This window comes from Lipotes vexillifer, unplaced genomic scaffold (genome assembly GCF_000442215.2).
Source record: "Lipotes vexillifer unplaced genomic scaffold, Lipotes_vexillifer_v1.1 scaffold302, whole genome shotgun sequence".
Taxonomy (NCBI): Eukaryota; Metazoa; Chordata; class Mammalia; order Artiodactyla; family Lipotidae; genus Lipotes; species Lipotes vexillifer.
The window spans coordinates 2,092,499-2,120,210 of record NW_006798913.1 but is presented as its reverse complement, the minus strand read 5'-3'; the positions used below and the strand labels follow the sequence as shown (position 1 = coordinate 2,120,210).

Below are 27,712 nucleotides of genomic sequence, written 5' to 3'. Positions count from 1 at the left end.
TTCCTGGGAAACAATGCAGACAAAGTTTTAAATTTTTATCCTTTGAAAGAACTACACAGCTATTTTGAAAACTTACCCTGTATTTGTTATCTCCAATCTGTTCAACTTGGAATCGTTTCGCACATTTGCACTTAGCTACCTGCCTCGTCACCTGCCAGAGCAATGATAAAACAGTCACTTTCACATTAATATTACATCGTGGCATCCTTAAAACCTGTACGCAACAACTAAACATGGAAATAAAACAACTGCATAAATTGTACACGGTATCTGGGCAGAACACACAGCGCTTGTTCCACCCGGTGGAAAGGTAATGAGTACCTCATCTTCAATTTTGTCAGCATCAGTGATAGGTTTGTATGCATCTTTATTTGGGTGAAGGGCGGCTACAAATTCATAGTAGTCGATGTATCCATCACCGTCTCTGTCAAAGATGTCTGCAACTGCACTCATCTCCAGACGACTGGTAGGGAACTCTAACATTTTCAAAACAATGGTAAGTAGTGCTATTGAGGAATAACTGACAAATACAACTGTAAGATATTTAAACTGTAATCATCATAATTTGATACACGTACACATTGTGGAGGGATTCCCCCCATCTAGTTAATTAACACATCCATCACCTCACATATTTATCTTTTACTCTTTGGTTTTTTGGGGGTGAGAATGAATTTTACTCTCTCAGCTAATTCCAATTATATAATATGGTATTATCAACCACAGTCACCATGTTGTACATTAGAAAATCAGACCTTATTCATTTTATTGCTGAAAATCTGTACCCTTGTACCAGCCTCTCCCTATTTCCTCCACTTCCCAGCCCCTGGCAATTATTTTTCTACTATCTCTGTGAGTTTCACTTTTGGTTTAGATTCCACATATGAGTGATAATTAAGATATTCTCAGTATATGTCATACTCTGGTCGCAATGAAAGTTGGTAAGAGCTGCTACTTACAATAACATTTTACAAAAAGATTTACGTCTTAAAGAAAAAGTAAATAGCATTAACTTGTTAATTCTGCCGTAAGACATTCTCGATCACACATTTTAATTGTAGTGTGGCCAGTTAAATGATTAGGATGATCATGTATATTACAATCCTTAAAAAAAACAAAAATAAAAACCTGATTTACATCACACAAGCACAACCACTACATATATGGCCTAAATTTACCTTTAACTACTATTAGGATGAATCTTATGAAATGGCTGTTTTTCTGGGCTAAAAACTGTTTCATATTAGCAAATTTCATATGGTTCAAGTACCACTTTACTTAAGGAATAATTTACATGAAATTTACTTTAAGAGTGCTTCTAGTAACATCTGCCAGAGAAATCACATACATGTGATCAAAATAATCTATCAGGGCTTCCCTGGTGGCGCAGTGGTTGAGAGTCTGCCTGCTGATGCAGGGGACACGGGTTCGTGCCCCGGTCCAGGAAGATCCCACACACCGCAGAGTGGCTAGGCCCGTGAGCCATGGCCGCTGAGCCTGCGCGTGCAGAGCCTGTGCTCCGCAATGGGAGAGGCCACAACAGTGAGAGGCCCGCCCGCGTACCGCAAAAAAAAAAAAAAAAAAATCTATCAAACAAGAAGGGGGGCACATACCTTAAGAATTTTTATAGCCTTCTAATTTCCTACTAATGACAATATTAGATCAGAATTTGAACTAAAATGAAAAAGAGAGAGACTGACTTGCATTTACTGATTTCCCATTTTATTCCAGGCAACACAATCTAAGAATTAAGTATTATTAACCTGATTACACTAAATAGGGACACAGCTCCAGTGGAGAAAAGGAGTTTATCTGTGGTGACACAATTAGTAAGTGTGCCTGACTTCAAAGTCATAAATTTTAACTAAGGACAGTTTTTTTTTGTTTTTTGAGGGCAATGACTTCACAGCCAAGTTTAAAGGTGAAGTTTTATTAGTAACACAGGTTTACTGGCTCCACAATTTTAAACTGTGCTTATTTTCTTTAAAAATTACATCTGTTATGGCCACCTCTCTTGGGACTTACTTGAGGAAAGAATCCCGTCAATAAATTCTTGTCGGGTTATTTTCCCATCCTGGTCTTTATCGATCCTCCTGAAGAAGTCCATCACTCGAGATTTCTTGTGATTCATCCATCGCATGTACTTTTTGCGCCAGACATCGAAATCAAAGTTGGCAAATTCCCTTAGCTGAAAAGGGCAAAAGGCATTTTGCCTGAGTTACTGCTGGGCTCAAATTATATCTTACACAATATGAATAACGTTATTTCGAATGATCCTCTAGATGACAAAAATTATATAATATAATGTTTATAATGATCCACTAGATAACCAAAATTGTATCTTATACAATATGAATAACGTTTTTAATGATCCTCTAGATAACCAAAATTATCTTATACAATATGAATAATGTTATTTTTAACGATCCTCTAGATAATAAAAATTATTATCTTATACAATATGAATAACGTTTTTAATGATCCTCTAGATAACACACAGATCATTCCCTCCAGGAAAGGTATCATCTTGCAAAGGGGACTTGAACATTTTTTCTCTAAAGTTTATTCTGTTACTGTCACTGTTTTTTCTTTATGAATAGAGGAAACAAAACTCCTCAAAAAGTCACACTGAAAATTTCTGATAATGCCAAACTCACAAAGGTGGTGTGGCCCAAGGTGACAGGAGCTCTGTACCCCAGGGAGCAGCCCAGCTGAACAAGACCGATTTTACCTATCTTATTACCCCTCATGTCTCTGCCACCAGCCACTCCTAACTCCTCACCTTCTAAAAATTTACCAATTCTAGAATCTGACACCCTACATCTCATATCACAGAGTATATATGAATAAATGATCTGCATTATAAATGATTACAGTTGCCAGATGATGCTGTCAGCAAACATATGTCAAGCCAGATCTTTTCCGAAGGAGTCAGCTCCTGATTATGTTACAACATACCTGTTTTTGACTTTGATTCCCTAAATCCAAGGCCCATATATCAGGGATTCCCCCCCACCCCATAAAAACATTCATACCTGTGGCTTTAATTTTAGAAGTAAAATAAGCACTCAGACATCAAGAGTTTTCTTATCTATTGTCAGAAACGTTGAAAAAAATCAAGATCTTGGCAATGTGATCGGGTGAATGAGGGCAGATGACAATATGGTACCCAATATAAGAGTTTTCTCACCTCCTCCAGTCTGTCCAGGGCGTCATTAAGCTTCCTCCTCCTTTCCAAGGCGAGCAGCCAGACTTGCTGCCACTTGCTCACCAGTAAGTTGACCCTGGGATTCTTGGTTTCGATTTGTGTCTGTGATCCAGAGGGATAGAAGCTTGATGCTGGGAAGCGTTTTCCTGTTCAAACATAACTTGAGTTAGGATGGCAAAGTCTCCGGGGTTTTGAAATACATTAAGGCTTGACCTTTACTGTCCCTTGTTCAGACTGAATCAACTTCATTACTAGCTATGATGTGCAGAAACACCCTAATTTAGGTGATGCACGATATCAGGGTCAAATGTGTTTTACTTAATGAGGGTCACACACCGTTCAGAGACAGCAGAGAAATATTCTTGATGGGAGCCCTGAAATACTGGAAAGTTCTCTCAATACATTTATGCTTCAAACATTTTCCAGCCTAAAATCCGCACCACTTCAATGACAAAGAAGCATCCTGCGGTCCTCCTCTCTGCTACTGCCAGGGCACTGCAGTGCATGTGAATCAGTTTGGGCAAACCCAGCTGAGAGGAGGGCAGGAGGCACTGGGCGGCTCACCAGAGTAAGACCAAGATACCCGACAAATTCCCAATCAAGTACGGAAATGTGTGATTACGGTCCCAGCGTTCTTCCAGGTCCATTTTCCACGAGACTGTGTGTTTCCTGTGCATCGTCTCATATCCTAATATACTGCCTTCCTAAAGTTTCCTCCCTCTTTCCATTATTCACAAGTTTCTATAACTTCACAGAGCAATTATCTCACTGCAGTTTCCTCATCTAACTAAATCGTTCAATGTGACCTAGAAAAATAAATCACTGGCCTAAGCTTTCATAGGAAGTTAGCATCCACACTGAGATTTGCCCAGAATTCCTAACTCCCACGGAGCTACATAAAAATATCAATAGCTAATATTTTTATTGAGCATTTAACAGTATTCCAGGAAGTATGCTAAGCACTTCATACACAAGCTCATTAAGTCCTCACCATAGTCTAATGAGGTTATAATTCTCCCCTTCCACAGATGAGGAAATTGAGGCTCAGAAGGGGTTCAAGTAACGTGTCCAAGGTTGCGTTTCCCAGATGCTGAGGGGTGGGGACAGCCAGGCAGTCTGTGTCCAGAGTTCCTAACAACTTTGTTACCCTACCTCCTTGTGCAAGACACGACTATGACAGATCCAAAACCACTTTTCTTTAGTAAGGCACCATTCAGAAATATACAAACTGCCTGGTATAAATTGTGCTGCTTCTAAATCTTATCTGAGCTAGCTATTATTGTATTTAATGTCACTTTGCTGGGTCAAGACAGCCTGAGAAGTCAGTAAATAGAGCCTCAAGTCAAATGAACATGAGGAAAATCTATCAGATTGCTGGTCACTAGTGAACAGTTAGGTCATGAATTTTATCCAGGTCATGGTCATTCCTGTTCCATTCCACTTTAAGGTTATTTATATAACAGAAGCAGGATGAGTCAATTCAAAGCGGGTGATGACTTCTGTTCTTGTTGAAAGTTATTCCTGATTTCTTCTGGCTAATCTGAAAGATACACTTTGAGCAAATAAAGTTACATATAGAGACCTGGATTTATAAGTTGCTATAATACTTAGCCCACATATTCTTTCAAGAAAACCTTTTATGGGACTTCCCTGGTGGCACAGTGGTTAAGAATCCGCCTGCCAATGCAGAGGACACGGGTTCGAGCCCTGGTCCAGGAAGATCCCACATGCTGTGGAACAACTAAGCCCATGCGCCACAACTACTGAGCCCACGTGCCACAACTACTGAAGCCCATACGCCTAGAGCCCGTGCTCCACAACAAGAGAGGCCACCACAATGAGAAGCCCGCACACCGCAACGAAGAGTAGCCTCCGTTCACCACAACTAGAGAAAGCCCGCACGCAGCAACGAACACCCAACACAGCCAAAGATAAATAAATTAATTAAAAAAAAAAAAGAAAGAACGAAAACCTTTTATGATTGAGAGCTCATGTAGAATCACCTATGGCTCCAAAATGTCAAACCATAACTCAAAATAAAAGGAAACTAACTTCCTTGCTTAACCATCCTCATGTTAAAGAAACTAGCCACTGCTTACTTCCTGCTCGCCCCTTATCCAAGACTGGAATGTGGGAATGTAAGGAGGGGTCCGCCACTCTCCTCTTGTAGGTCTTGGTGACTTTGTCCACGTCAGGTTGTTTTCTGGTCATTTCCTCCATGAAGGTCTGAAAGAAAGAAATGGTGTCAACTAGATACAAGTATATCAGAGAAAACCATCTTTAGAAATGAACTAAAAACGAGAAGATAAAAGGACCATACTATGATTTCTGAAAAAAGAATAAAACATGTTTTATCTAGGGTAAAAAAAAAATCTAACCATCATAACACAGCATTTACAGACTACAAAATGTTAATAGGTGATAAGTAACTACAGTGTTACAAAAGCAATCTGTTTTATTTGAAGACCAAAGCAGGAACAGCTGTATGAGGAACACAACCTGTCTATGCACCAGCCAGGACCAAGCTTCCAAGCTCTCCCTGAAGAATCTTAAAGTGAGCATTTGTCTACAAAGGAACGAGTTAGCTGGGGTGTCTCTAGGGCTTTCCTGTGACACATCTCACCTACATATCTGAAATACTTAAGATGGCTTTGATATACAGTGACATAAAGCGTCCACATAAATTTGGAAACATTTAAAATATCCCTATCAATAAATCTGCTCTACCAAGGAGGGTCAAAGTCATTCAGGTTCAAGTTTACATTTAAAAGGTTTGACTATGTTGCCATTTATCTCATCTCCTTGGACTTTTTATCATGGTTGACCAGGTGTCCCTGTATCTGGAATCTGTGGCAAGAGCAGAGACTGGTGAAAAGTGATGGGCAAAGGAGAAGGCAGAAAAAAGTGAGAAGTGAAGAAACACATTTCTGGAATGTCTGTCACACTGGAGAACACTGATCACTTTAATACCTCGGTTGACAGAGACACTTCAGGGCCATCACAGGCATCGATATCTTACACTTTTATCAAAATACAACAGCAATAGTGGGACGCAGCCACACAGCACAGGGACGGGGGGAGCCCAGCTGAGATGCGAGCACAGCTCCATGGATGGGGCTGAAAGGGAGGAGCATGGGGAGGTCATACAGGGCAGGAGACACCAGCAAAACTAAGTGACTCTCCAGAGAGAAGCTCCAGGGCAGCAGTGGCATCAGAAACCCGGTGGAGGAGTTGAGTGTGTCTGAGGAAGTGAAGGTAAAAAGCACAGAGCAGTCTCTGAGAAGTACAGTGTGAAGCAAAGACAGTGTCTGAGAAGGCAGGTTAGGATGACATCTATTTACCTGGTGTTCTGCAATGAGGGCTTTCACCTCTTCAATCTCCTGCGGGATGACCTCTTTATCCCTGTCGCTCAGGGTGGTTTCAGCCCACTGCAACCAGGCCAGCAGGGCTTCCAGCAACTCCTGCTTGGCGATGAGTCCTGCCAGGGCACTGGCTAGTCTCTGCTGGTGCTGCTTTGCCCAGGCCAGTACCTGATGGAGAAAACAACTGCTTTGAATTTCTTCCATCTCAGTGAATAATGTAACTGATGTAACATACACCACATTTAAATGTAAATTAGGATCATCCCAGGCCAGACCCATAACTCTCTGGTCTTTTGAGATCCCATCAGTGGTACCAAGACCCAGCCTGTGGAGGACCCAGGAGCCCTTTGTGATGGCTGTCACCGTCAGAAGTTTAGATGTACGTCAATCACCCAGGCTTCCCTTTGCCTGCTAATTTAAGTTCAAACATGCATTCCCTGAAGAATCACATATGCTCACTCTGTGTAGCACAGAGTGGAAATAAAAATACCTAAGATCTTAAATACCGAATGAATTCACTTGTGTGTGCAATTCATTCCACAAGCATAGACGGCTCTGAAAAACCTATTCAACAGACGTGATCTGGAAGTGGACAGAAAGTCCTACAGTGAACCAAATAGTTTCAGGGACATAGCTGCAGAATGCTTGTAACTTTTTAAAGAAAAGTGGGTGGCAGAGACAGGTAACACACAGAAGAATGGTCTTGTGAAGAACATAAGCCCTTAGGTTCCCACAGCCATAAATGCGTCATTAATTGCCCAAGTTTCCACGCCCCCTCCCCTGACTCTCAAAGCTCCAGCTGCTCTAAAGATGGACTGAGATGCACGGACCTCCTCGAATCTGGCCCGGATGATGGTAATCCAGTGCTTGACGGTGGTGATGGAGTCTGGGTGGCAGATGGCCAGGATGGAGTCTCCCATGCTGGTGGCTTTGTTGAGGGCAGCGCGCTTTTCTTCCAGTCTCTTCATGAATTCCTACAGCATAAACAAAGACGCACGGGCTGAAACTAGAAGGCCAGCAACGTCCACTGGACTGTCAGAGCTAAACCAATAAGCGAGAACTTACATCGGTTTATTCACAGCTGGAAATCATCCACCGAGTGAGGAATTAAGGGAGGAGAAGGGACAGTAATCAGATAAAGTACCTGCTCACACTATCTCAAGATCCAAGTACAGGATACTATCTCATGCTTTATAAAATACATTAAACAAAAAAAGACACTCTCCTAAATTTGAATATATTATAATTATATTCGTAGAGGCAAGAATTGGGACAGATACTAAGCCAGCGATAGAAACAATATGGATTGCAAAAAAAACAATGTTCTAGCAAATACGACGAGGAGGTTAGTATTCAAAGTAGCATTAACCGTGTCAGGGATGATAGGAATGTGTATCCAAAAAGTGCCAAGGAAGACAGCAGACTGGCAGGGAACTAGAAAGGCCTGGGTTGTGGGAGAGAAGGCCCAGCGTCCAGTGGGGAAGGAGTCGAGTGAGTCTGGAGCAAGTGGGCCTGACAGTGGCCAGCCTCTGGGAAAAATGTCCCTTAAAGGGCAGTAAAAAGAGCCACTCTCAGCCCTGGAAGGATGAATACACCTCAACAGGCTTTGGAAGGCTGTCAAATCAACCTTTTTATAAATGTCTCACATACTTTACTTTCTACCATCAGAACTGTACCCATAGATTCATGGATCACAGAACTCTGAAAGCGGGGCTAAAAAAATGAGGACTTTTGCCCCCCAAAATGTGAGGCATTTGGGCACATCCTTGTGGGGCACATGCTTCCCAAACCCTGCACTGAATTTCAAACAACCACTGACCCCTCCAATCCACCTGGACCCCACACTAAGAGGGATTCCTTCCACACCTGACAAAGGTGCCAGGGGATGGATGGCACTTGTGTTACCCATGCCGTGTAACCAGGGGGTCAGAAAGTATAGGTGTTCACATCTAGTGACCTTTTGTTTCTAAACCTCTGAAGCAGCTGTCATATGCCTCCTACCCTGGCATTTTGTTTATATGCACAGCTACTAGATTGTTAAGGTCCACAAGATCAAAAGACTGTGTCTTATTCAATTTTGTACCTGTGTGAGTGAATAAATGCTTTTTAACCTTTATTTCCACATCTTTACTGTTGGGGAGTCCAGGTTCAATTACTCTGCTAACATGACATACTTTTTATTTTTATTTATTTATTTTAATTTAATTTTTATTTCATATTGGAGTATAGTTGATTTACAATGTTGTGTTAGTTTCAGGTGTACAGCCAAGTGACTCAGTTATACATATACATATACCCATTCTTTTTCAGATTAGGTTCTTTTCCCATATAGGTTATTACAGAACACTGAGTAGAGCAGAGTTCCCTGTGCTATATACAGTAGGTCCTTGTTGGTTACCTATATTATATATAGTACTGTGTATATGTTACTCCCAAACTCCTAACTTATCCCTCTCCCCACCTTTCCCCTTTGGTAACCATAAGCAAATGAAATTATTTACAAAACAGAAACAGACTCACAGACTTTGATGACCTACTTTTTAAATATCATGACCTACTTTAAAAATATTTTAATTTCCCCCAAAACAGACCCCTTTTAAGTGAAAGGAAACAAACTTTACTAGGAAGAGAAAACCAGAAGGTTAAGAACAGCTGTGCTTTTCCAGAGGAGAGCTGATCCAATCATGTACTTTTAATCACTCCCACACTGGGCGCCCAGCTCCCACTGGAAACACTGTGGACTGGGTACCAACTCCTGACAGCACCCTGGGCTCCTCCAGGGCAGTCTGAGTGTTGCCTCAGTGGTTTGTGCTCACATGGGAAAATTTGCCAATTTTAGAAGCTGGATTATATTGAGAGGGCTCTAGTCTAAGAAATTAAATATTCTGTTTTTCTTCTATTGGTGAGAATGTGTGAAGGGAAGCAAAAGAAATGAAACAGAACGAACAATATCACTGCAAAATACTATTACAGAGAAGCACTTTATAAAATTGCATGCAATTGTATGCTAATTTAAAATGTTTAAAGATAATCTGTTCTTGAAACCACTACCCCTTCCCGGGATGCCTGCCTCCTGATGTTTCTGGGGGTTTCCTGGCCCTGCTGTGAGCATGGTGATACCACAGGTAGCCTTGGTTCTGTAGGGCATATATGCACCCTGGGCTTCAGGGAACACTCTTGACACCCAAACCCTAGTATGTCAGTGGAACCCAAAGCAGCTGATGGTCAGCCTATGGTAACATAAACTAGATTTTCAAAATATTTAACTGAATCAAAAATGTACAGTAAATGTGATGTAATTTTCCTGCTCTTACAGGCCAGCTTCAACTTGAAAAAGTGTATGCAGCATTTCATTCCTCCAGATGATGTTATACAAGCTCGCATCCCTTTTATTAACAAGGCAATATTTCATTGCTATAGCATAAGCAGCCCATCATTGAGAGAGCATCGTAATTAATATAAGAAGTCACCAAAGATGATGTCATCCATGCTACAATGGAATTAATTATGTATTTCCAACTTGACCTTGCAACATCAGGTTATTCAGTGGTACTAAAAAGATCCTTTACCGTTTATAGGAAATGCTGACATCAATACTAAATACACTGAAGTCAACAGGCACATGAAAAGATGCTCAACATCACTAATTATGAGAAATGTAAATCAAAACTACGAGATACCATCTCACACTGGTTAGAGTGGCCATGATTAAAAAGTCTACAAATGCTGGAGAGGGTGTAGAGAAAAGGGAACCCTCCTACACTGTTGGTAGGAATGTAAATTGGTGCAGCCACTATGGAGAATAGTGTGGAGGTTCCTCAGAAAACTAAAAATAGAGCTACCACATGATCCAACAATCCCACTTCTGGGCATGTATCCAGACAAAACTATAATTCAAAAAGATACATGCACCCCTATGTTCATAGCAGGAGTGTTCACAATAGCCAAGACATGGAAACAACCTAAGTGTCCATCGACAGATGAATGGATAAAGAAGAGGTGGTACCTATACAGAATGGAATACCACTCAGCCATAAAAAGTATGAAATAATGCCACATGCAGCAACATGATACAACTAGAGATTATCACACTAAGTGAAGTAAGTCATAAAGAGAAAGACAAGTACCACATGATATCACTTATATCATGTGATATAAGTGATCTACAAAACAGAAACAGACTCATGGAAATAGAGAACAGACCTGTGGTTGCCAAGGGGGAGTGCATTGGGTGAGGGATGGAGTGGGAGGCTGGGGTTAGCAGATGTAAGCTTTTATATATAGAATGGATAAGCAACAAGGTCCTACTGTAATGCATAGAGAGCTATATTCAATATCCTATGATAAACCATAATGGAAAAGAATATTTTTAAAAAATGTATATATGTGTATAACTGAATCACTTTGCTGTGCAGCAGAAATTAACACAACATTGTAAATCAACTATACTTCAAAAAAAAAAAAAGAATAGAAAAAAACCCTCAAGATACTTAATTTTCAGAACACTACACCCCAGGTGGAAAAAATACTACACTGAGTATTAGCATTGCTAACTCCTGACTTTTAGAGCCAAAGGCTAAAAAAATTATCTGTTAAGAACTCTCTGGACCACTCTCTTAAGGGTTTTGCTAGTCCTATGCATCGTCACAGGAAAAATTTTGACCTGAAAATTCAATGGCCAGATTTTTACTTGGTTAAGTTTTTTTTTTTTTTTTTGGCGGTAGTTTTTAATGGAAGTTGCATAGCTTGGCTGAGCTACAGAGACTGTGGGCCTGAATTAACAGTAATACTTGTCGGTACGCGGGCCTCTCACTGTTGTGGCCTCTCCCATTGCAGAGCACAGGCTCCGGACGCGCAGGCTCAGTGGCCATGGCTCACGGGCCCAGCCGCTCTGCGGCACGTGGGATCTTCCCGGACCAGGGCACGAACCCGTGTCCCCTGCATCGGCAGGCGGACCCTCAACCACTGCGCCACCAGGGAAGCCCTGGTTAATTATTTAATAGTATATCTACTTACATAATCCATTTTTTATTTATAATTTATAAATGGGTTACTTCTCAAAAGAATTTAAAGCAGCTCTTGATTAAAAACAGAATTGGCAGAGGTTAAAAAATAAAATTTGAAGACCAGTTATTAAACGACTTGCTTGTCTTGCTTACAAAGGTAAAAATCATGCATTGACAATTCTAATGGCTATAATTTGATAAATGTCATACTGCTCAGTAAGGAAGTTTCATCTTTGAAATGCACATCTGAGTGCAACAAAATTGACCAGTTTTGCTCAGGAGCCAAAGAGTTCCCTAGAAAAATGTGCTTCCTGGAGATAGGAAAACAGAGTGACTAGTTTTATTTTATTTTATTTTTTTAATTGAAGTATATTATAGTTTTGTCTGGATATATGCTCAGGAGTGGGATTGCTGGATCATATGGCAGCTCTATTTTTAGTTTTCTGTGGAACCTCCATACTGTTCTCCACAGTGGCTGCACCAACTTACATTCCCACCAACAGTTTAGGAGGGTTCCTTCAGAGTGACTAGTTTTAAAAGAACCACCTTCTATAAAGACGACATTAAAAAAAAAAAATAGCCACACACACATGTGCGTAGTTGCACGGGGACACACCTATGTAAGGAAGGAGGATACAGATAAATTCTCAAACATACCAGATCGTTCACTACTTCTCAGGAAGGAAGATATTCATGCAATTGGTATTTGCAATCATTAGTCCATTTTCTCTACTTTGTTTGGCTTTCTCACTTATTTTTACTGAGCATTTATGTAACTCACTTTATGCTGATCAATGAGAGTCCGAAGAGCATCCTCATCATCTGGGAGAACGCCATGGAAACGAAGGGTCTGCTCTGCTTCCGCCAGCCACTCCAGGAGGGCGTGGACCACCGAGTGAAACTCCTCTGCCTAACGGTTCACATGCGCCCCAAAAAAGATTCCCAAACATGCTTGTTAGTAGAGTCAAGTCTTCCTCTCAATGGAAAAAAAAGTCTTAAATTTAAACTGATTCATTATATCCATTATTCCCATTAAAAAGATAAAGATACATGGTGGTGCTGCATTTTACAAATGTAAGAAAACATCTAATCCGTCAAAAAGGCCTATATGAAGAATAATTCACCATTTTAACAATCTGATGTGAGATGAATGGCAGCCCATTATACATTCTAGCTGAAAAAAAGACTCAAACAGCACTTTTACGGGAAGATTAGAAAGCCTCCCTCTGTTGAGTCATTTAAATTCTTTGGGGAGGAGCTGGGCGGGGAGCGGACCCACGCAATGATGCTCTAAGGACTTCCTCCCCATGACTATCCTGGCTGAGACATGGGAGCCCTGTGGTCCTTCAGAACAGCAGTTCCTGTTGGGGGTGCAGGACCTTTGTCAGCACACCCAGCAGCTGTAACCCCAGGGCTTTACCTGGCGCAGAGCTGCTTCTAGGCGGGTCTGCTTGGATATGGAGAGTGCACACACCGTCTCCCAGCGTGTGCTCAGCTCCTGCATCTGGACCCTGACCCAGGAGGAGTCATCCTGGCTGCCCTCTATGAGCTCCCGGGCCGAGCGCTTCAGGGCCTGCACGCTGCTGGTCCTCTTCCCCAGCTCCTTCTGGAAGACCTAAGACGAAATTTTAAAAAATTAATTTGAAATTACAAAGCCCCAACAGTAAGACATACTATATGAAATATGTATGTGCACATAACATCATGTATGGCTCTCCAAGACCTACAGTTTAATGACCCACGTTTTCCGCAGAATCTGCAGAAAATAAGACAAGACACACCGCTCCTGTGAGGGCACCGTCAAGTCTAGGCTTGTATCAATTTGCTCCTCAACTTTGTAATGTTTTCCTGAGTGAATGTTATATTTTAAATGACATGTTGGACTTAAAGAATGGTGGTCACCCTTCTTTATTTCAATCCCATGCAAAAATGCATCACAACTTCTTTTCTGTGATACTTTGTGAGGGTGTCCCAATCCCTCTGGAATCATTACTGTGTGCGCCCCTCTGGAATCATTACTGTGTGCGCCCAGTGTGCGCTGGCCACCACACTGCTCTCCATCAGCAAACACATCTAAGAGACTGACTGGTAACTAAGCAGCCCTTGGAGACAACAGCAGGGCTGGCACATCCTCTTTTTTTCCCTCTAACAATCCTTTGTTGTAGCTTTCACAGGATCCTGGGCACTAACCCATAACGTCAAATTTTAGAGGCTTGACTCCTTAATCTGTCACCTTGGAGGAAAAGCTTTTTATTTTTCTCTCCTGCCCAATTTTGATGAACTCTGATGTGCCAAGGGTTAAAGTGGCTTCTTTTGGTCCCGGACTAAATCCATTTCTGACCCAAGAGTCTGTCTGCAACCAGATCTTTCAAATAACCAACTTCATATATAAACTAAAATCAGCTTATTTTTCTAAGAAATCATCACAAATGAATATTACCAAGCACATTTTATCCTTCTGACTCTATCCATGAGTTTCTATTCTGATACTCAGATCATTCATAAAAGTGAGACTGTTGAAAATAATCCAGAAACAGTGTGATGAGTTCTTTGCTGATTTCATTCTGATAGTGTTAAATGAGGTGTGCCCGCAGAGATAAACACACGTACACACAACACACACGAACAAACACACATGCACAAACACACAGATACAAGGTACAGCGTCTAACTCTCCCTTTTGTGACAGGACTAGTCCCACGGTTCTGAGTAGGCTTTCCAATGTACTTTGTATACTTAAACTTCTTATTGGGGCTTCCAATTGTATTACTAATGCTGAATGACTAATTCATTCTTGTTGACCTTTAGTATATAAAAAACCAGCCAAGTGCCTAGGGGAGTAAATATTTAGACAGTGAGCTTCTAAAAATGGCATTTATGTACAAAGTAACATTACATTATTCATCAGTCATTGAAGGAGTGCCAGGGGATGGAAAAGTTTGTATTAATCATGCACAAAACATTTGTTTCAATATAGGCAAAGCAACATAATTTAAAGTTTTTAAAATGTTTGTAGGCCAGATCAATGTTCTTCATCTATTCTCTTATTTTCTGTTAATGTTCAAACATAACAAACTCTCTTCTATGGGTATAATGAGATAATGGAACGAGAAAAGGGGAAATAAATATGCAAAAGGACCGATTATTTTAAAAAGAACAGGTAAGATCAAAATAGCATAAGCAGGGAGGTATAAAGAGAACATTTTAAAATGAAATAAGTTTTCTGAACTGAAAAATTATAGAGAGGAATATGACATGAATTCAAGTGTAGTGCTGTAAGAAAATTGTATATATAAAGCCAACCATCCTACATTAGTACCGGGCCTCATGCTATTTTCAAGGTTCTTTAAGTTGTAACAGTATTTGATCATAATTTAGGACCTTACACTCAGTATATCTCTGGGGTGTCTCAAATACCACCTTTGATTTGTACAACAGATTGACATACATATCAGGAGATGGCAAGGAAACCAATTTTCTTGAAGTAATAACTGAATCCCTAATGTCATACGCTGTTGTCTCTTAAACTGCTACAGGTCAAGGGGCAAGGTTAAAACTGTTTTTGAGAAAAAGAGAAGCAGCTGATCATGACCCCCACAGATCATGTCACACATCTAGCATTTCAGCAATGACCTAGTTCCAGGTCACCGAATGAACGATTTTAAATTATATCACATAATTACTTAAATGAATAACAAAAGATACTAAAACATTCTTGAAACACGTTTTAAAGTGCCAGACAATGAAATCACTTTTCAAGTTCTAGCAAGGTTTCGGATAGGGAAATTTAAAACCAAAGTATTTCACTGATACTGAAGTAATTTTCCTGCATCACTTTTAAAGTTGGCTTCCTTGTTCTCCTCAAATGTCACATATTTCAGTATTCTCTGCAGATTTTTACAAAGCTAAATTAAATGGTTACAGTTCCCTCTACATTCAGAATAATCAAGCAAGATAAAATAAAATGTCCCAGATAACAATACCTTGTGATTATCGATCAGATTCATCACTAGATCGATGTCTCCATGGACAGGCTGGTCCTCAGCCAGCTGGGGCTCAACCCTGTACAGCCAGTCAATGAGGGCCTGCAGGGCGTCTGTGAATTGCCCAGAAAATAAGAGGGCTTCCTCCAATTTGTTTTGTCTAGGGGAAAAAATGGAAAAAATCAATCTGAGCAACAAAAAAGCTGCCCTCTATATCCAAACATCTAAAAAACATCCACAAAGGCTAAGCAGACCTCAAGAGGAAAAGCAGTATATTGGGACTCACTGCTGTTTCTCTGCTTTCCTTAGAAAATAACAAACTTCTCTCCAATTTTCTTTTCATTGCTTAAATCCATGGCACCTGTTCCAGGAAAATCCCCTCATCACCACCTCACGGGCCCTTTCGTTTCTTCATAAAAATATGCCTTTTCAATTAAATTGTGTTTTAAAGTATCATGCAGTAAGTTTGACCTTTGGGGTGTACAGTTCTGTGGATTTTAAAACATGTATATGTTCATGTAACATCACCACAGTCAAGACCCAGAAGAGTCTGTCAACCCCAGATCTCCCTCAGGCTGGCTCTTCCTGGTCACAGTCTGCCTCCACGGCGGACACCTGCCACTCATGGATCTGTTCATCACTGTGACTTTCTGTCTTTTCAAGAATGCCATATGAATTGTCGTGAAATCATTTATAGGACACTGTAAAAAGTATGTAACCTTCTGAGAGAAGATTTTATTGATTCTGAAAAACTAACACTAGGGCTTCTCTGGTGGCGCAGTGGTTGAGAGTCCGCCTGCCGATGCAGGGGACACAGGTTCGTGCCCCGGTCCGGGAAGATCCCACATGCCGTGGAGCGGCTGGGCCCGTGAGCCATGGCCGCCGAGCCTGCGCGTCCGGAGCCTGTGCTCCGCAATGGGAGAGGCCACAACAGTGAGAGGCCCACGTACCGCAAAACAACAACAACAACAACAACAAAAACTAACACTAAAAACTTATTATGAAGTTCCCTAGAATGGAATATGATATTCTATTCAATTTGGATACTGACAAAAGTAATGAGACTAAGGACCAATGAAAAATTTGGAAACATGTATAACATATGTGAACTCTTCAACTACTATTTTAACTTTCTTAGCTACTTTAACATTTTTTTAACATTTTGGGTCTTCATGGTTGAAGTGTAGTGAGGAGGAGGGAGACTGGGAAGGGGTGGGTGGGGTCAGGCTGGTAGGACCCTGCTCGCCACAGTGACGGGGCCTGTATCCTAATCCACACCCAAGAGTTAGTCCCTAAAGGGTATGAAGCGGGGTTGCGGGGGAAGGGGGGGTGACAAGATCCCACTTATACTTTAAGAAGACAGGCCTACTGGTGATGTGGAAACGGGACTGAGGAGGACCATGGCAGACCTGGGGACCAGTCCGAAGGCAGTCACTGTAGTTGCATGCGAGATGCGGGGAGGCTTGGAGAAGGATGTCGTTTTTGAATGAACCGAGCACTTAAACGTAAATAATACTGAACAGCAAAGCCTCTCAGGGGAGGCACTGTGTGTGCGGGGCATCGAGGATGAGCAGACATTCTCCAGGCAAAGGAGGTGTGTATCAAGGTTCCAAACCCTGCCTGCAGAGCGCCAGGACCGTGACAGCTGCCAGAGGTCCAGCAAGGTGAGTGAGCGGCTGTCAGGCGCATCTCACCTCTCCACCGACTTCCCACAGATCGTGTCCCACTTGTCTCTGAGCTCACTCAGCATGTCGTCCAGCTTCAGGTTGTCGTCAGCCAGGGAGGTCTTCTCCTTCAGAGAACGCCCAGTTCTGTTGGTGGTGTCGTAGACAGAATGCTTGGCTCCGAGGGATTTCTGAAACTCCTGTACATCCAACAAGAGAGCAGCATGCATTTCTACTTGGGATTAATACACAAATAGGTAAGAGACAGTGAAAAAGGCATCCCTCTTAAATAAATGGAGACATCAGCCATCATCAAGTCACATGGTGTAGTGCGTACCCAACAGGGAACACACCAGGGTAGAGAAGAACCTTTAAACTTTCAAATGGAAGGATTAACTTTTTGCAGAAGCCAGGCACCTACTGTTATCAAGCACCTATTATTATTAAGAGCACCTAGTAGTATCAAAAAAAAAACCCACCAATTTCAAAGCAAAACAAATCCTGAATCTCTTGTAGACATAAACTACAAACAGTATAAATAGTTATGGTAAAGTGGAATTGCTAATAAACTACTGAGAGACCCACGAGCCCAGAGAGGAAAATGTAGCTAATACTCTATGAGTAAGTATGGGTCCAGTCTGGACACAGGATGACCCAGTAATGTATAAATTTACTACAGTTGTCTTTTATTGTCAAAAAGATTTTCTGTCACACATTTTGGATTCTCACTGTAATGTTACATGTATTTTATCTGTGAGCCAGGATAAGGGGAAGAGAAACATAGCTCTGGTTCTGTGTTTGGACCCACTCATTCTAGGCATACCTGGGGAGGCCACGTCCCTCCTCACATCCACAACGCCCTACCCAAGTCTCCGAATGTCTATAGATGACTTTCCACTACCAAACAGCTACATGGCTAATATGACACCTGTATTTTTCAGCTTTTACAGTGTTAGTGAACCCTTCATGTTTGTGTGTGTATATATGCATGTGGGGGAGGGATGAATTCTAATCTTTCTATATAACTCAATTATAAGCTTTCATAGAGCAGGGGTATTATCTCTGTAGGACCCTTAGTATCATCTTGCATTTTGAGGGTGTTTGTAAACATTTATTAGAAAGAGTAAGACAACTGCTACTGAATACATAATCTCAGTGATGAGAAGAAAAAAGGTCAACTTCATGGGCAGCTTAAAAGCTCATAAAATATCAAGGAAACACAAACATGGAGATTCTCAATCCTGGGAGCACATCAGAATCACCCCAGGCAGTAAAATGCTATGCAAATGTAACCCAAAATAACCTCGAGGTTACAATTACTTAATAAACTGTATTGCCTTAAAAATGTTACACACTTGAAGTGTTTCACTAATACCACACTATATGTATCTTTTATAATAGGAGGCAACTACATCTGGGAATTTTTTGGCAATAAATCCCATCACAATATGTCACTACTTCTGCAGTCTGTTTTCTGTAATTATTATTTTTTTCATGTTTTTCGAAACAGAACGCTAGCTTTAGAATCATGGTATTGACACAGATTTTCTTATACAAAACAAATGTTACAGCTGAATACAGGATAGAGTCAAACTTTTTAAAGACAAAAAGTATCCAAACGATGAACAGAAAAGACTTCTTTTAAGATAGGCTTAACGTACCCTGTTATCTCAGAGAAATGGTGATTGGCGACAGGTCTCACTAGGAAAAAGAAATCTAATAGGGTTCTTCACACATTCTTATTTCCAGGATTCTCTACTTTAAATATGCAGTATGCTTTCATCAGACTACGTAACACAACGTCTATGTTCAAGTTCAAATAAGGCATTCTATTTTGAGAAGGAGGGGACGGGAAAGGGTGCCGATCACCGTCTCTGGGCTGCCAGTGCTAGATGCGGCAGCTCCCAAGCAGAGGGGCCATCAGGACAAGCCACTCGTAAGCCCTCATGCAGCCAAAAGAAAGGACCTCAGCATGTTCCCCCATCATCCTAGGATCCTGACCCCTGCAGCTGGTCAGGCCCACTGACGGAAGCAACCAGCCTGGATGAACATGAGGGCTAGAATTTTCTGATGATGATAAAACTTATATCATTCAATCTTCTCCAGCATTTTAAAAGCTATCATGTTTCAAGCAATGATTTATATGTAGATGCCTAAGATTGTAAAATGGTTTGCAGGGACGGTCTCCTTTTACCCACATCCTCACCCCAAGGGCCGATGATCACTTTACAAACAGAATAACAGAAAGACCCAAATTCAAGAGAGTTGGGGAGGATGCGGGGAGGGATGTTCTTGGAATGGCATGTGGTAGGAATATAAAAGGCAGAAAATATAAAACACAGTGTTTCCATATCTTCTTGTCTACACAAGGAAGCCAGTGACTATGTGTCTTTGAGGGGAGGGGTGGAATTTCACACACATACACAGTAATACCAATTTAGGAAGCGGCAACCAATTTTCCCCAATGCACTGTATGTAGGAATATATATGGCAAAATCTACGTTCCTTTTAGTACACAATTATGTTCTGCATGGCATTTGGTCTATGAAAGAAATTACAAGACAAGGCTGTTGTGATAAACCAAAGTGCCAATGTTCGGCCTCTAGAAGTCCTTTATGCGTTTTAGACTGTGGAAGACTTCCAGTTTTAATTCAGTGAGTTTTATTTTAACAATTAACCCCGGAATCATAATGGAATGATCACTTGACCAATGTAAAGGGCAATTGGTTTAAAATTTAATATAGGTCCACGTTGGACAGCCTTTTTCTCCAGTGGTGAATAAATACACAATCCGGTAGGAATTTAAAAGTGACCCTGAGATATACAATGACACAATGTGCTTTTCTTAACTGCAGACCCACCTTATGCTGTGCCAGTTGTGCTTTGATTTTGTCTGGGTCGTTGGCAATTTCCAGTTCAGAATCCAAAGACTTCTCTGACTCTTCCAGCCACTCCATAAGCTTACTCCAAGCTTCATGGAACTGTAAAAGAAATTCACATCTTTGTCCAGAAAACTTTCAGGCATACTCACTAGATTTGAAATCTAGTACATTTCTAAACAGAAATTGATATTAATGAAAATGCTAACAATTATACATTCAAAATTCTCCCTGAAGAAGAACATGAAAGAATATTTTCATCAGTAGATTACAAAATGTCTTGTTGACGCTCAGCTTTTGTGGTCATGCCCCGTGGTCACTTTGTTATAACTCATTCAAACATGTCAGCTTTAACAAAAATAGAAGTGAGCCTAGAAGCAGTTAGGGGGCATCAGGCAGAACGTCCCACCCTTTCTTTTGTTTAATAAATAATGTAAGCGTAGACTGGCATGCTTTATATTATCCCATAGGTCTCTTACATTGCTTTTCATTTTTTTTTCATTTGACTTTCTGTCTGCTGTTCTGATTGGAATCTAAAATACAACACAAATGAACTTATCTACAAAACAGAAACAGACTCACAGACATAGAGAACAGACTTGTGGTTGCCAAGGGGGAGGGAGCGTGGGGGAGGGATGGAGTGGGAGTTTGGGATTAACAGATGCGAACTAGTATATACAGGATGGATAAACAACAAGGTCCTACTATATAGCACAGGGACCTATATTCAATATCCTGGGATAAACCATAATGGAAAAAAACATGAAAAAGAACAGATAGATGTATAACTGAATCACTTTGCTGTACAGCAGAAATTAAACACAACATTGTAAATCAACTATACGTCAATAAAACTAAAAAAAATAATAATGTAAGCTTCCATTGTTGTCTCTTGACAGATCTGGATTTACTTCTAAGGTGGTGTTTAATTCTTATGCTAAGAAAGAGGTACAAAAAGGGAGAAGGGAAAGGATAAAGTTTGTAAATTCACTTTAACAAGAAGAGGGCATTACGTTCCTATTTAATGCAAAGACAGTTCAACATCTTTCTTGCTGCTATACAGATCCTCACATCAATGCCTGAGCCTCACATACTGGTTTTATACTTAAGAGCACCCACAATACTCGAGTTCTAACAAAATAGAATTCTCTTTCGCGTCTAAAACCTTCAACTATTCTGGTGCTATATATACTTGATTTCAGCTGTGGTCTCTTTTCTGCTTATCATAAAGAAATAGTAGGTACTATTTTTGGATACCAAACTGGAAAATTAGTTATAAATTATTTCTTCCAAGGAATTAAAGGGAACAGATACATGACAAAAACCTAAGTAATCAAAATAAAAACTGTTTTATATCAAAGAACATTAACAGTGAAATAACAAAAAGACATTTGATACTAAGCACAGTGAGAGCACAGAATCACAAAGCTGCAAAGGTCCACTGGAGACTGTCTTGTTAGAGACCTGCTCTCCCTACACGTCCCTCCCACAAATCTAATCAACTTAGACATGAAAACAGGGAGGCCAGAATAGGCACATAAATTGCCCAAGTCAGAGAACTACAGCCAAGATCTGAGCCAAAACCTAAGGTATTAGAACAAATAAATAAATAAACAGCTAGTGATGCCAGCTTGTCTTTTTTTTGGCATGCAGGATATTAGTTCCCTGACCAGGGATCGAACCCGTGCCCCCTGCAGTGGAAGCACAGAGTCCTGACCCCTGGACCACCAGGGAAGTCCCTGTCAGCTTGTCATTCTACAGACAGTACAGCCTATAACAACTGGATGGTAAGTACAATGGTACAAACGCACAGGTTCTGAGGCTGGTCCTGCTCTCAAAACTATTTAGAAGCCGTACAAATAGAAGAAATGCCATCCTTTTGCACCGAGAACAGTGGAGAATTCTTATCAATTCAATTCAACAGACTGAGAAAATAAAAGTGACTCGACAGAGAAAGGAGGAAGAGGGTGGCCGACTGGCTACTGGCATCCATGAGACTTGAGTAAATCAGATGTTTATAACTCAAAATGCCTCCACTACAGACGACGGGGCTGCACACACGGCGAGAAAAACGTCAGGCTTGGCATGAGGACTGTCTTAAAAAAACATCCGAGACCGATTCTATTCTAGAGACTCATTTATTACATGGGACATACCATACCTCCCCCTCAAAAAGAGACACGTGGCCTGTAATCCAATCACAGTGCAATGTGTCATTTCGCCAGCCTTTGAACATTTTATGCTGGACAGCTTTAAATGCTGAAACACTCGACTCCCCGGTCATCCTCTGCATCGCCCAGCCGAGCCTAGCTCCCCAAATGACCGCGCCCAACACCGATGCCGGACAAATGCAATGGAATGGGGCAGAAAGAGTCATTATAAAATTCACCCTCAATCTTATTACACGAAGTTCCTAGTAAAAATCAAAGATATATGCCAAGCAAGGTGGGTGCATCTTCCTCTTCCCTGGAGTACAGAGATACATAACTGCACTTCTCTGTGTTTAGTCTAGAACAGAATATGAGTAACAGATGAAGGAAGGAAGGAAGGAAAGTTCCATGTGAGATTCTCTAGATTAAAAAAAGCAGCCCCCCAAGATTCAAACAGTTAATTTAAAGGTGGGATGAAGCTGTATCCAAATATTAGAAAAGAAAGGAAGCCCTGCCAACAAGTGTACGGATTTGGAGAGGTGAAGAGAAACAACCAGCTCAGACCCAGAGTATGCCTTCATAAAGCTGTCTGGGAGCTACACATGAGAAAGTCTGGTTTTGGAACTAAACACAAGTAGCAACATAAAACAGCAGAATGCCTCACTCTAAGTATGAGAGTGGAGGTTGAAAGGCCAAGGAAAACCAACCAACCCAACAACAAAACTGTGGAGCCCTTTTTTGGGTCCCAATGATAACGGTCCATCTGTGATATCAAGATATCATCAGTCTTTCCAAGGCTGGTCCCCAGGGCCTGGAGTTGCTGCCTGGTCAGAAAGTGACGTCATCGTCCAAACTGAGGCCATGGCCTTTTTAGGAAGTAAACACCTTGGCTTCACGCCATGATTGTTACACAAAGCACAGCCCGCCATAAAAGCACTTTAATAACATAACGTGTATTTAATAACATAACATAGACCTGATTCATTGCCAAGTTCAGAGGATCCTTATAAAGGTTTACCTGCTTGGCCCTCTTCCTTGCATCGTCCAAAGATCTTCCTCTTTCTACTAAGCGCTGGACCACTTTCTCCCAGCGGCTCTGTACACTGATAAGCAGATTCTTAATGAGAACGACATCTTGTTTCTGACTGAAATACTTCAGGTGGGTTCCAGTTTTGTCCAGCTCTATGATCTGCTCCCGGTGAGAATTTACTTCATTGGCAAAGACCTTTCCCCCAAAAAAAGGGAGGTGGGTACAATCAGAAACAAAGGAAAAATGGATCTATCTTGAAAATACTTCTGGGATCATAAGCTGGTTTCAAAGGACAAAAGAAAGTGTTCAAACTACCAAATTTATGCTTTTGCCATTAAAACAGCCTGATGTCTACAAAGGTCTGAGAAGGGAGTGCTGTCCGGCCGGGATGCAGCTTACCTTGTGTTCATCAATTTGAAACAAGACAGTGTCCAAGATAAGGCTTGGCCTGGAAGCCACGTTTAGGGTCTGCTCTGCCTGGGTGAGCCAGTTGATGAAGTCCTGGAGGGAACTGTGGAATTCCATTGCCAAGGTGAGGGCCTCTTCCAGTTTAACCTGCAAAGACAGATTATTTAGTATTTCATGGTATTCAAGGTTTCCCGCCTCCCCCCTTCCCTGCCCCAGCAAGTTTAACCACTCTCTGGCAGATTTCCTTCCCATCCATACTTTATTTATGCATAGTCTATATCCCCCAAACAGTTTTTGATTACTGGCTAACCAAGCCCCTTCAAGTTTAGTGAGAAGCATCTCACTGCAGCTAAAACAATTTTAATATACACTAAAACTGTGGTTTGGGGACAATTAACCACAGAATTACTAAATAGAATCTAGAAAAAGAAAATCTGACATGTATACAATTCATTTTGGAGGTCAAAATACTATGAAATATATATACATTATGCTCTGTCAGCAAGGGCATATAATCTAGTATTCCTAGCCTATCATTTTTATAGCATCAAATAGCAAGATTTTTAATTCCGCCTCATGGATTTTTGTTATGTAAGTGCTTATTATATGTACAATCATCTCACTTTCTTGGTCTCCCTCCCTCCCCACTCCCGCCGTACATACAGCCTGCCTTTTGCTTAATAAGTGTGATTAGAATTACTTAACCACCCAGAATTCCATTGGTTCACAGATTTAAACTATACCTAGTTAACACTTGACCTATGATATACCTTTATCTATGTCTGAATAGATTCCTTCAACTGTGTTCTCCTGCGTTAAGACAGAATACTATTTTCAGCTGAGCCCATGAAATGTCCAAACGTATACAAAGAAAATTTAAACATGAAGCATTAGACGTTCCACTGACAATTCTACCCGGAGATAAGGTAAGACCCATGAAATGAAACAATGAAAACATTCATTCTATGATATTCATCAAGGCACATACTTTCCTTTCATTGAGCTTGGTTTCCACCGATTCCCATTTTTCTTTCAAGTTATTTATGTCTTGGTCAATATTTGTCTCTGCAGATTTGGGGCATCTTGCAAGCATCTGCTGGCCTTTCTGCATCAGACTCTTATATGTTTCTTCTTTAACATCAAAGGCAGCACAGATTTCCTAAATGGAGATATCCACCCCCCCCGCAAGTCATATCATTTTTAAGAGAACAAAATCTCAGAGCTCTTTTTCCATGTCATCAATCCCAAGCCCCTTATTATATACTCAACTCCGTCCAGCACACAGAATAACCCTGACACATTCAAACTTTCCACTATACTGAAAGAACAACTAAACCTACAACCACACTCTGCCTACCAAGAAGTCTTAGAAATGGTGCTATTGTTATCAATCCACCCCACACGTGAAGCAGTAATGTTAAATGTCATCAAGAAAGGTTTCAATGTACAGTAACCAATAGCTCTGTGACCTTGGGCGAGTAACGTAACTTCCCTGAGCCTCGATTTCCTTCTCTGTAAAATGGGTTCTCTAAGTCTCTCCTCGGAACACAATACAACAACTGTAATATTGTTTTTTTGGTATAATTTAACTCTATGCTCAGAAGACACACCGTGGATAGAAGGTGAAGACCCAGTACAGTAAGACATTTAAGTTGATGACACAGACTTTGGAATCACAGTAGCCAAACTTGCGGTCCTATGAATATTCTTCTCAGTTATAACAGTTTTAAAGCTTTCAACTAGAATGCAGTGTGTATCTTCTATAGAGAATATAAAAATACTGCTTAAACAAATTTAGAATTTAAGATAAATGAAACACCAGTTATACTCACGTCAAAAGTAAGACCAGTTCTATTGCATTGATTCAATTACAACGTGAGTCAAATCATAGCTCCCACTGAAAAATTACATACTATCTAACATTTCCAACTTTTTAATTTTTAAAATTGAGATACAATCCATAAAAATCAGCATTTTAAAGTCTAGAATTCAGTGTTTTTAGTATATTCATAAGGCTGTGCAACCATCACTACTAATTCTAGAATATTTTTATTGCCTCAAAACTTTGTAATTTCTTAAACCTTAAAAAAATCCCTCTCTCAACATATTTACTATATCACCCACTGAAAGCTTTTAATCAAAGCAAAGCTTCTAAATACAGCTAAATCTCAGGAAACAGTAATACTCCAAGTTTTCTAGTTTCCTTCATGTCTAACAGAACCAAATCAAAAGAACATGACTAAAACAGTATTACAAGTATCAGTAGCTCTTTAGAATTTCTTAAATCACGGAATTCTATAATCTGGCAAATGATATCAGCAAACATCCTACCCAAACCAAATATGCTGATAAGTAATATTTTTCTAAAATAAAATACTCTAAAGATAAGCTCTTTGCTTTCCAACTTTTTACTTATATTCTTCTAAATTACCATTTAAAAATATTTATTAGAGAACCATCTCATGCATGTTTGTTCAAGAATTCATTAAACTTATACTTAATGGACTGTAATAGCTATGCAAGCACTTCTAGGAAAGTAAGGAGGTATCTGGAAGACAGCCAGATTTTATGGAAAAGACAAGTGCTCCCAAGTTATTTAGTCAATTACTTTTTCAGTGAACAAATGGGTCCCTTGTAGCACCAAGAAAACAACATATTAACAACAAGAAAACCACATACACAATGATTTTCTAAAAGAAGGAATAGAGATTCTAGAAAATTCTCTATAGGATTAATAGGATTCATTTTAAGTGTTCATGGCAATTGTGAAATGAATAAGATGTTACTTCTGTTGTATTTCTTCACTCCACCTACAAGATGGTCACTTCCTCTCCAAATCATCAAATTCAAAATTATTCCCAACAAGTGCAGTTTTATTAGTAAGATCTTACAACAACACTAGGCATGACTAAAGAGTACAGACTTTCACGTACAATGGCCCATTTCTTTTGCCAAATCCCTAAGTACTTCTACTTTTATTTCCTAAGAAGCATTCAACATTTGAAAAAGACTGTTTTCTCTTAGAACTTTTAGAGCTAAATTATGATGGGACACGAATAGGAAATGTCAATAGGTCAAATGTAGTTTAAATTTAATTTCTCAGCCCATACTTCTAGGAAAGAAAGCCAGAGCCTCAAGTTTCATTATTTTTCCTCCTTATCTTTAAGAGTTGACAGCGCTACAGACTCTGGGCGGGAACAGCCCACAGGCATGATGTGATGCTCCGGGTCAGACAATTAAACAGAAGCCTCCTCTTATCCAAACCTGGTGGGTGTGAGGTTGAAGATACGGCCCCATCCCCATTAAAAGGAGCAAATACGTAACTTCATTTTCACAGAACAAGAACATATTCTCCAGCCTTCCATGAAACTGGGTGGGAATCTCATGCTCACAGCAGTAATTGTTAAGTCCATTCTGATTCCTTTAGGGATTTTTCTTTCCACTCAAGGAGCCACAGTTTATAATTTACCCAATGTTATATTACTATCTATACAAGTTTATCATTTTATGGGGGAAGGTCTGCTTCTAAAAAATGCCTAGACTGCTAAAACCTCTTTTCATACACTGACACACTAAACTTTAAAATAAAGAATAGGTTCTGACTTTAAAAATTTAATCAACAGTGTTTCTAGCACTTACATATAGAGATTTCTGCTGCAAAACTGGATATCCTTAAACCTTCTCTCACAGTTTGTTTATCACCAGGGCCTACACAAAATAGGTTCGTAATCTGAGGCTAGAGCTGTAGGAAATAATATAGTTACCATGTGGGCATTAAGCTGTTCCCTGGCTGTTTCCGGTAAACCTCCCAGAGGCTTGGATGCTAACAGATGGCGCTCTGTGTCGTTCAGCCACTGTTGCAAATCCTCGATTTCGCCATGGAACCCTTTAGCCTGGAGTGAGAGAGAGATTCAAGTTTGGGCCCCAGATATGGTCACTCTGAAGCCAAAAATGAAGCTTAAACAATCCCAGCCTGCTAAGCCTCTCCATGCATTTTGAACAAGTGCAGGGGCCTCTGGACC

General features: G+C 40.5%; 1 protein-coding gene across 3 annotated transcripts in view; it reads right to left on the bottom strand.

Annotated features, from left to right (window-relative positions):
• Positions 1-27,712, bottom strand: part of DST (dystonin) — a 496,398-nt gene that overhangs the window by 11,328 nt on the left and 457,358 nt on the right. For all 3 annotated transcript variants that reach the window (XM_007471189.1, XM_007471190.1, XM_007471191.1), the window contains 16 exons: positions 27,455-27,583; positions 24,679-24,849; positions 23,682-23,837; positions 23,271-23,477; positions 20,085-20,204; positions 17,254-17,423; positions 15,560-15,719; positions 12,997-13,191; positions 12,358-12,486; positions 7,401-7,544; positions 6,550-6,738; positions 5,308-5,434; positions 3,191-3,354; positions 2,026-2,188; positions 322-476; positions 77-151 (listed from right to left, as the gene is read on the bottom strand). In XM_007471189.1, coding sequence (XP_007471251.1) covers positions 77-151; positions 322-476; positions 2,026-2,188; positions 3,191-3,354; positions 5,308-5,434; positions 6,550-6,738; positions 7,401-7,544; positions 12,358-12,486; positions 12,997-13,191; positions 15,560-15,719; positions 17,254-17,423; positions 20,085-20,204; positions 23,271-23,477; positions 23,682-23,837; positions 24,679-24,849; positions 27,455-27,583 — 2,454 coding nt within the window. The remainder of the gene's footprint in view (positions 1-76; positions 152-321; positions 477-2,025; positions 2,189-3,190; positions 3,355-5,307; positions 5,435-6,549; positions 6,739-7,400; positions 7,545-12,357; positions 12,487-12,996; positions 13,192-15,559; positions 15,720-17,253; positions 17,424-20,084; positions 20,205-23,270; positions 23,478-23,681; positions 23,838-24,678; positions 24,850-27,454; positions 27,584-27,712) is intronic.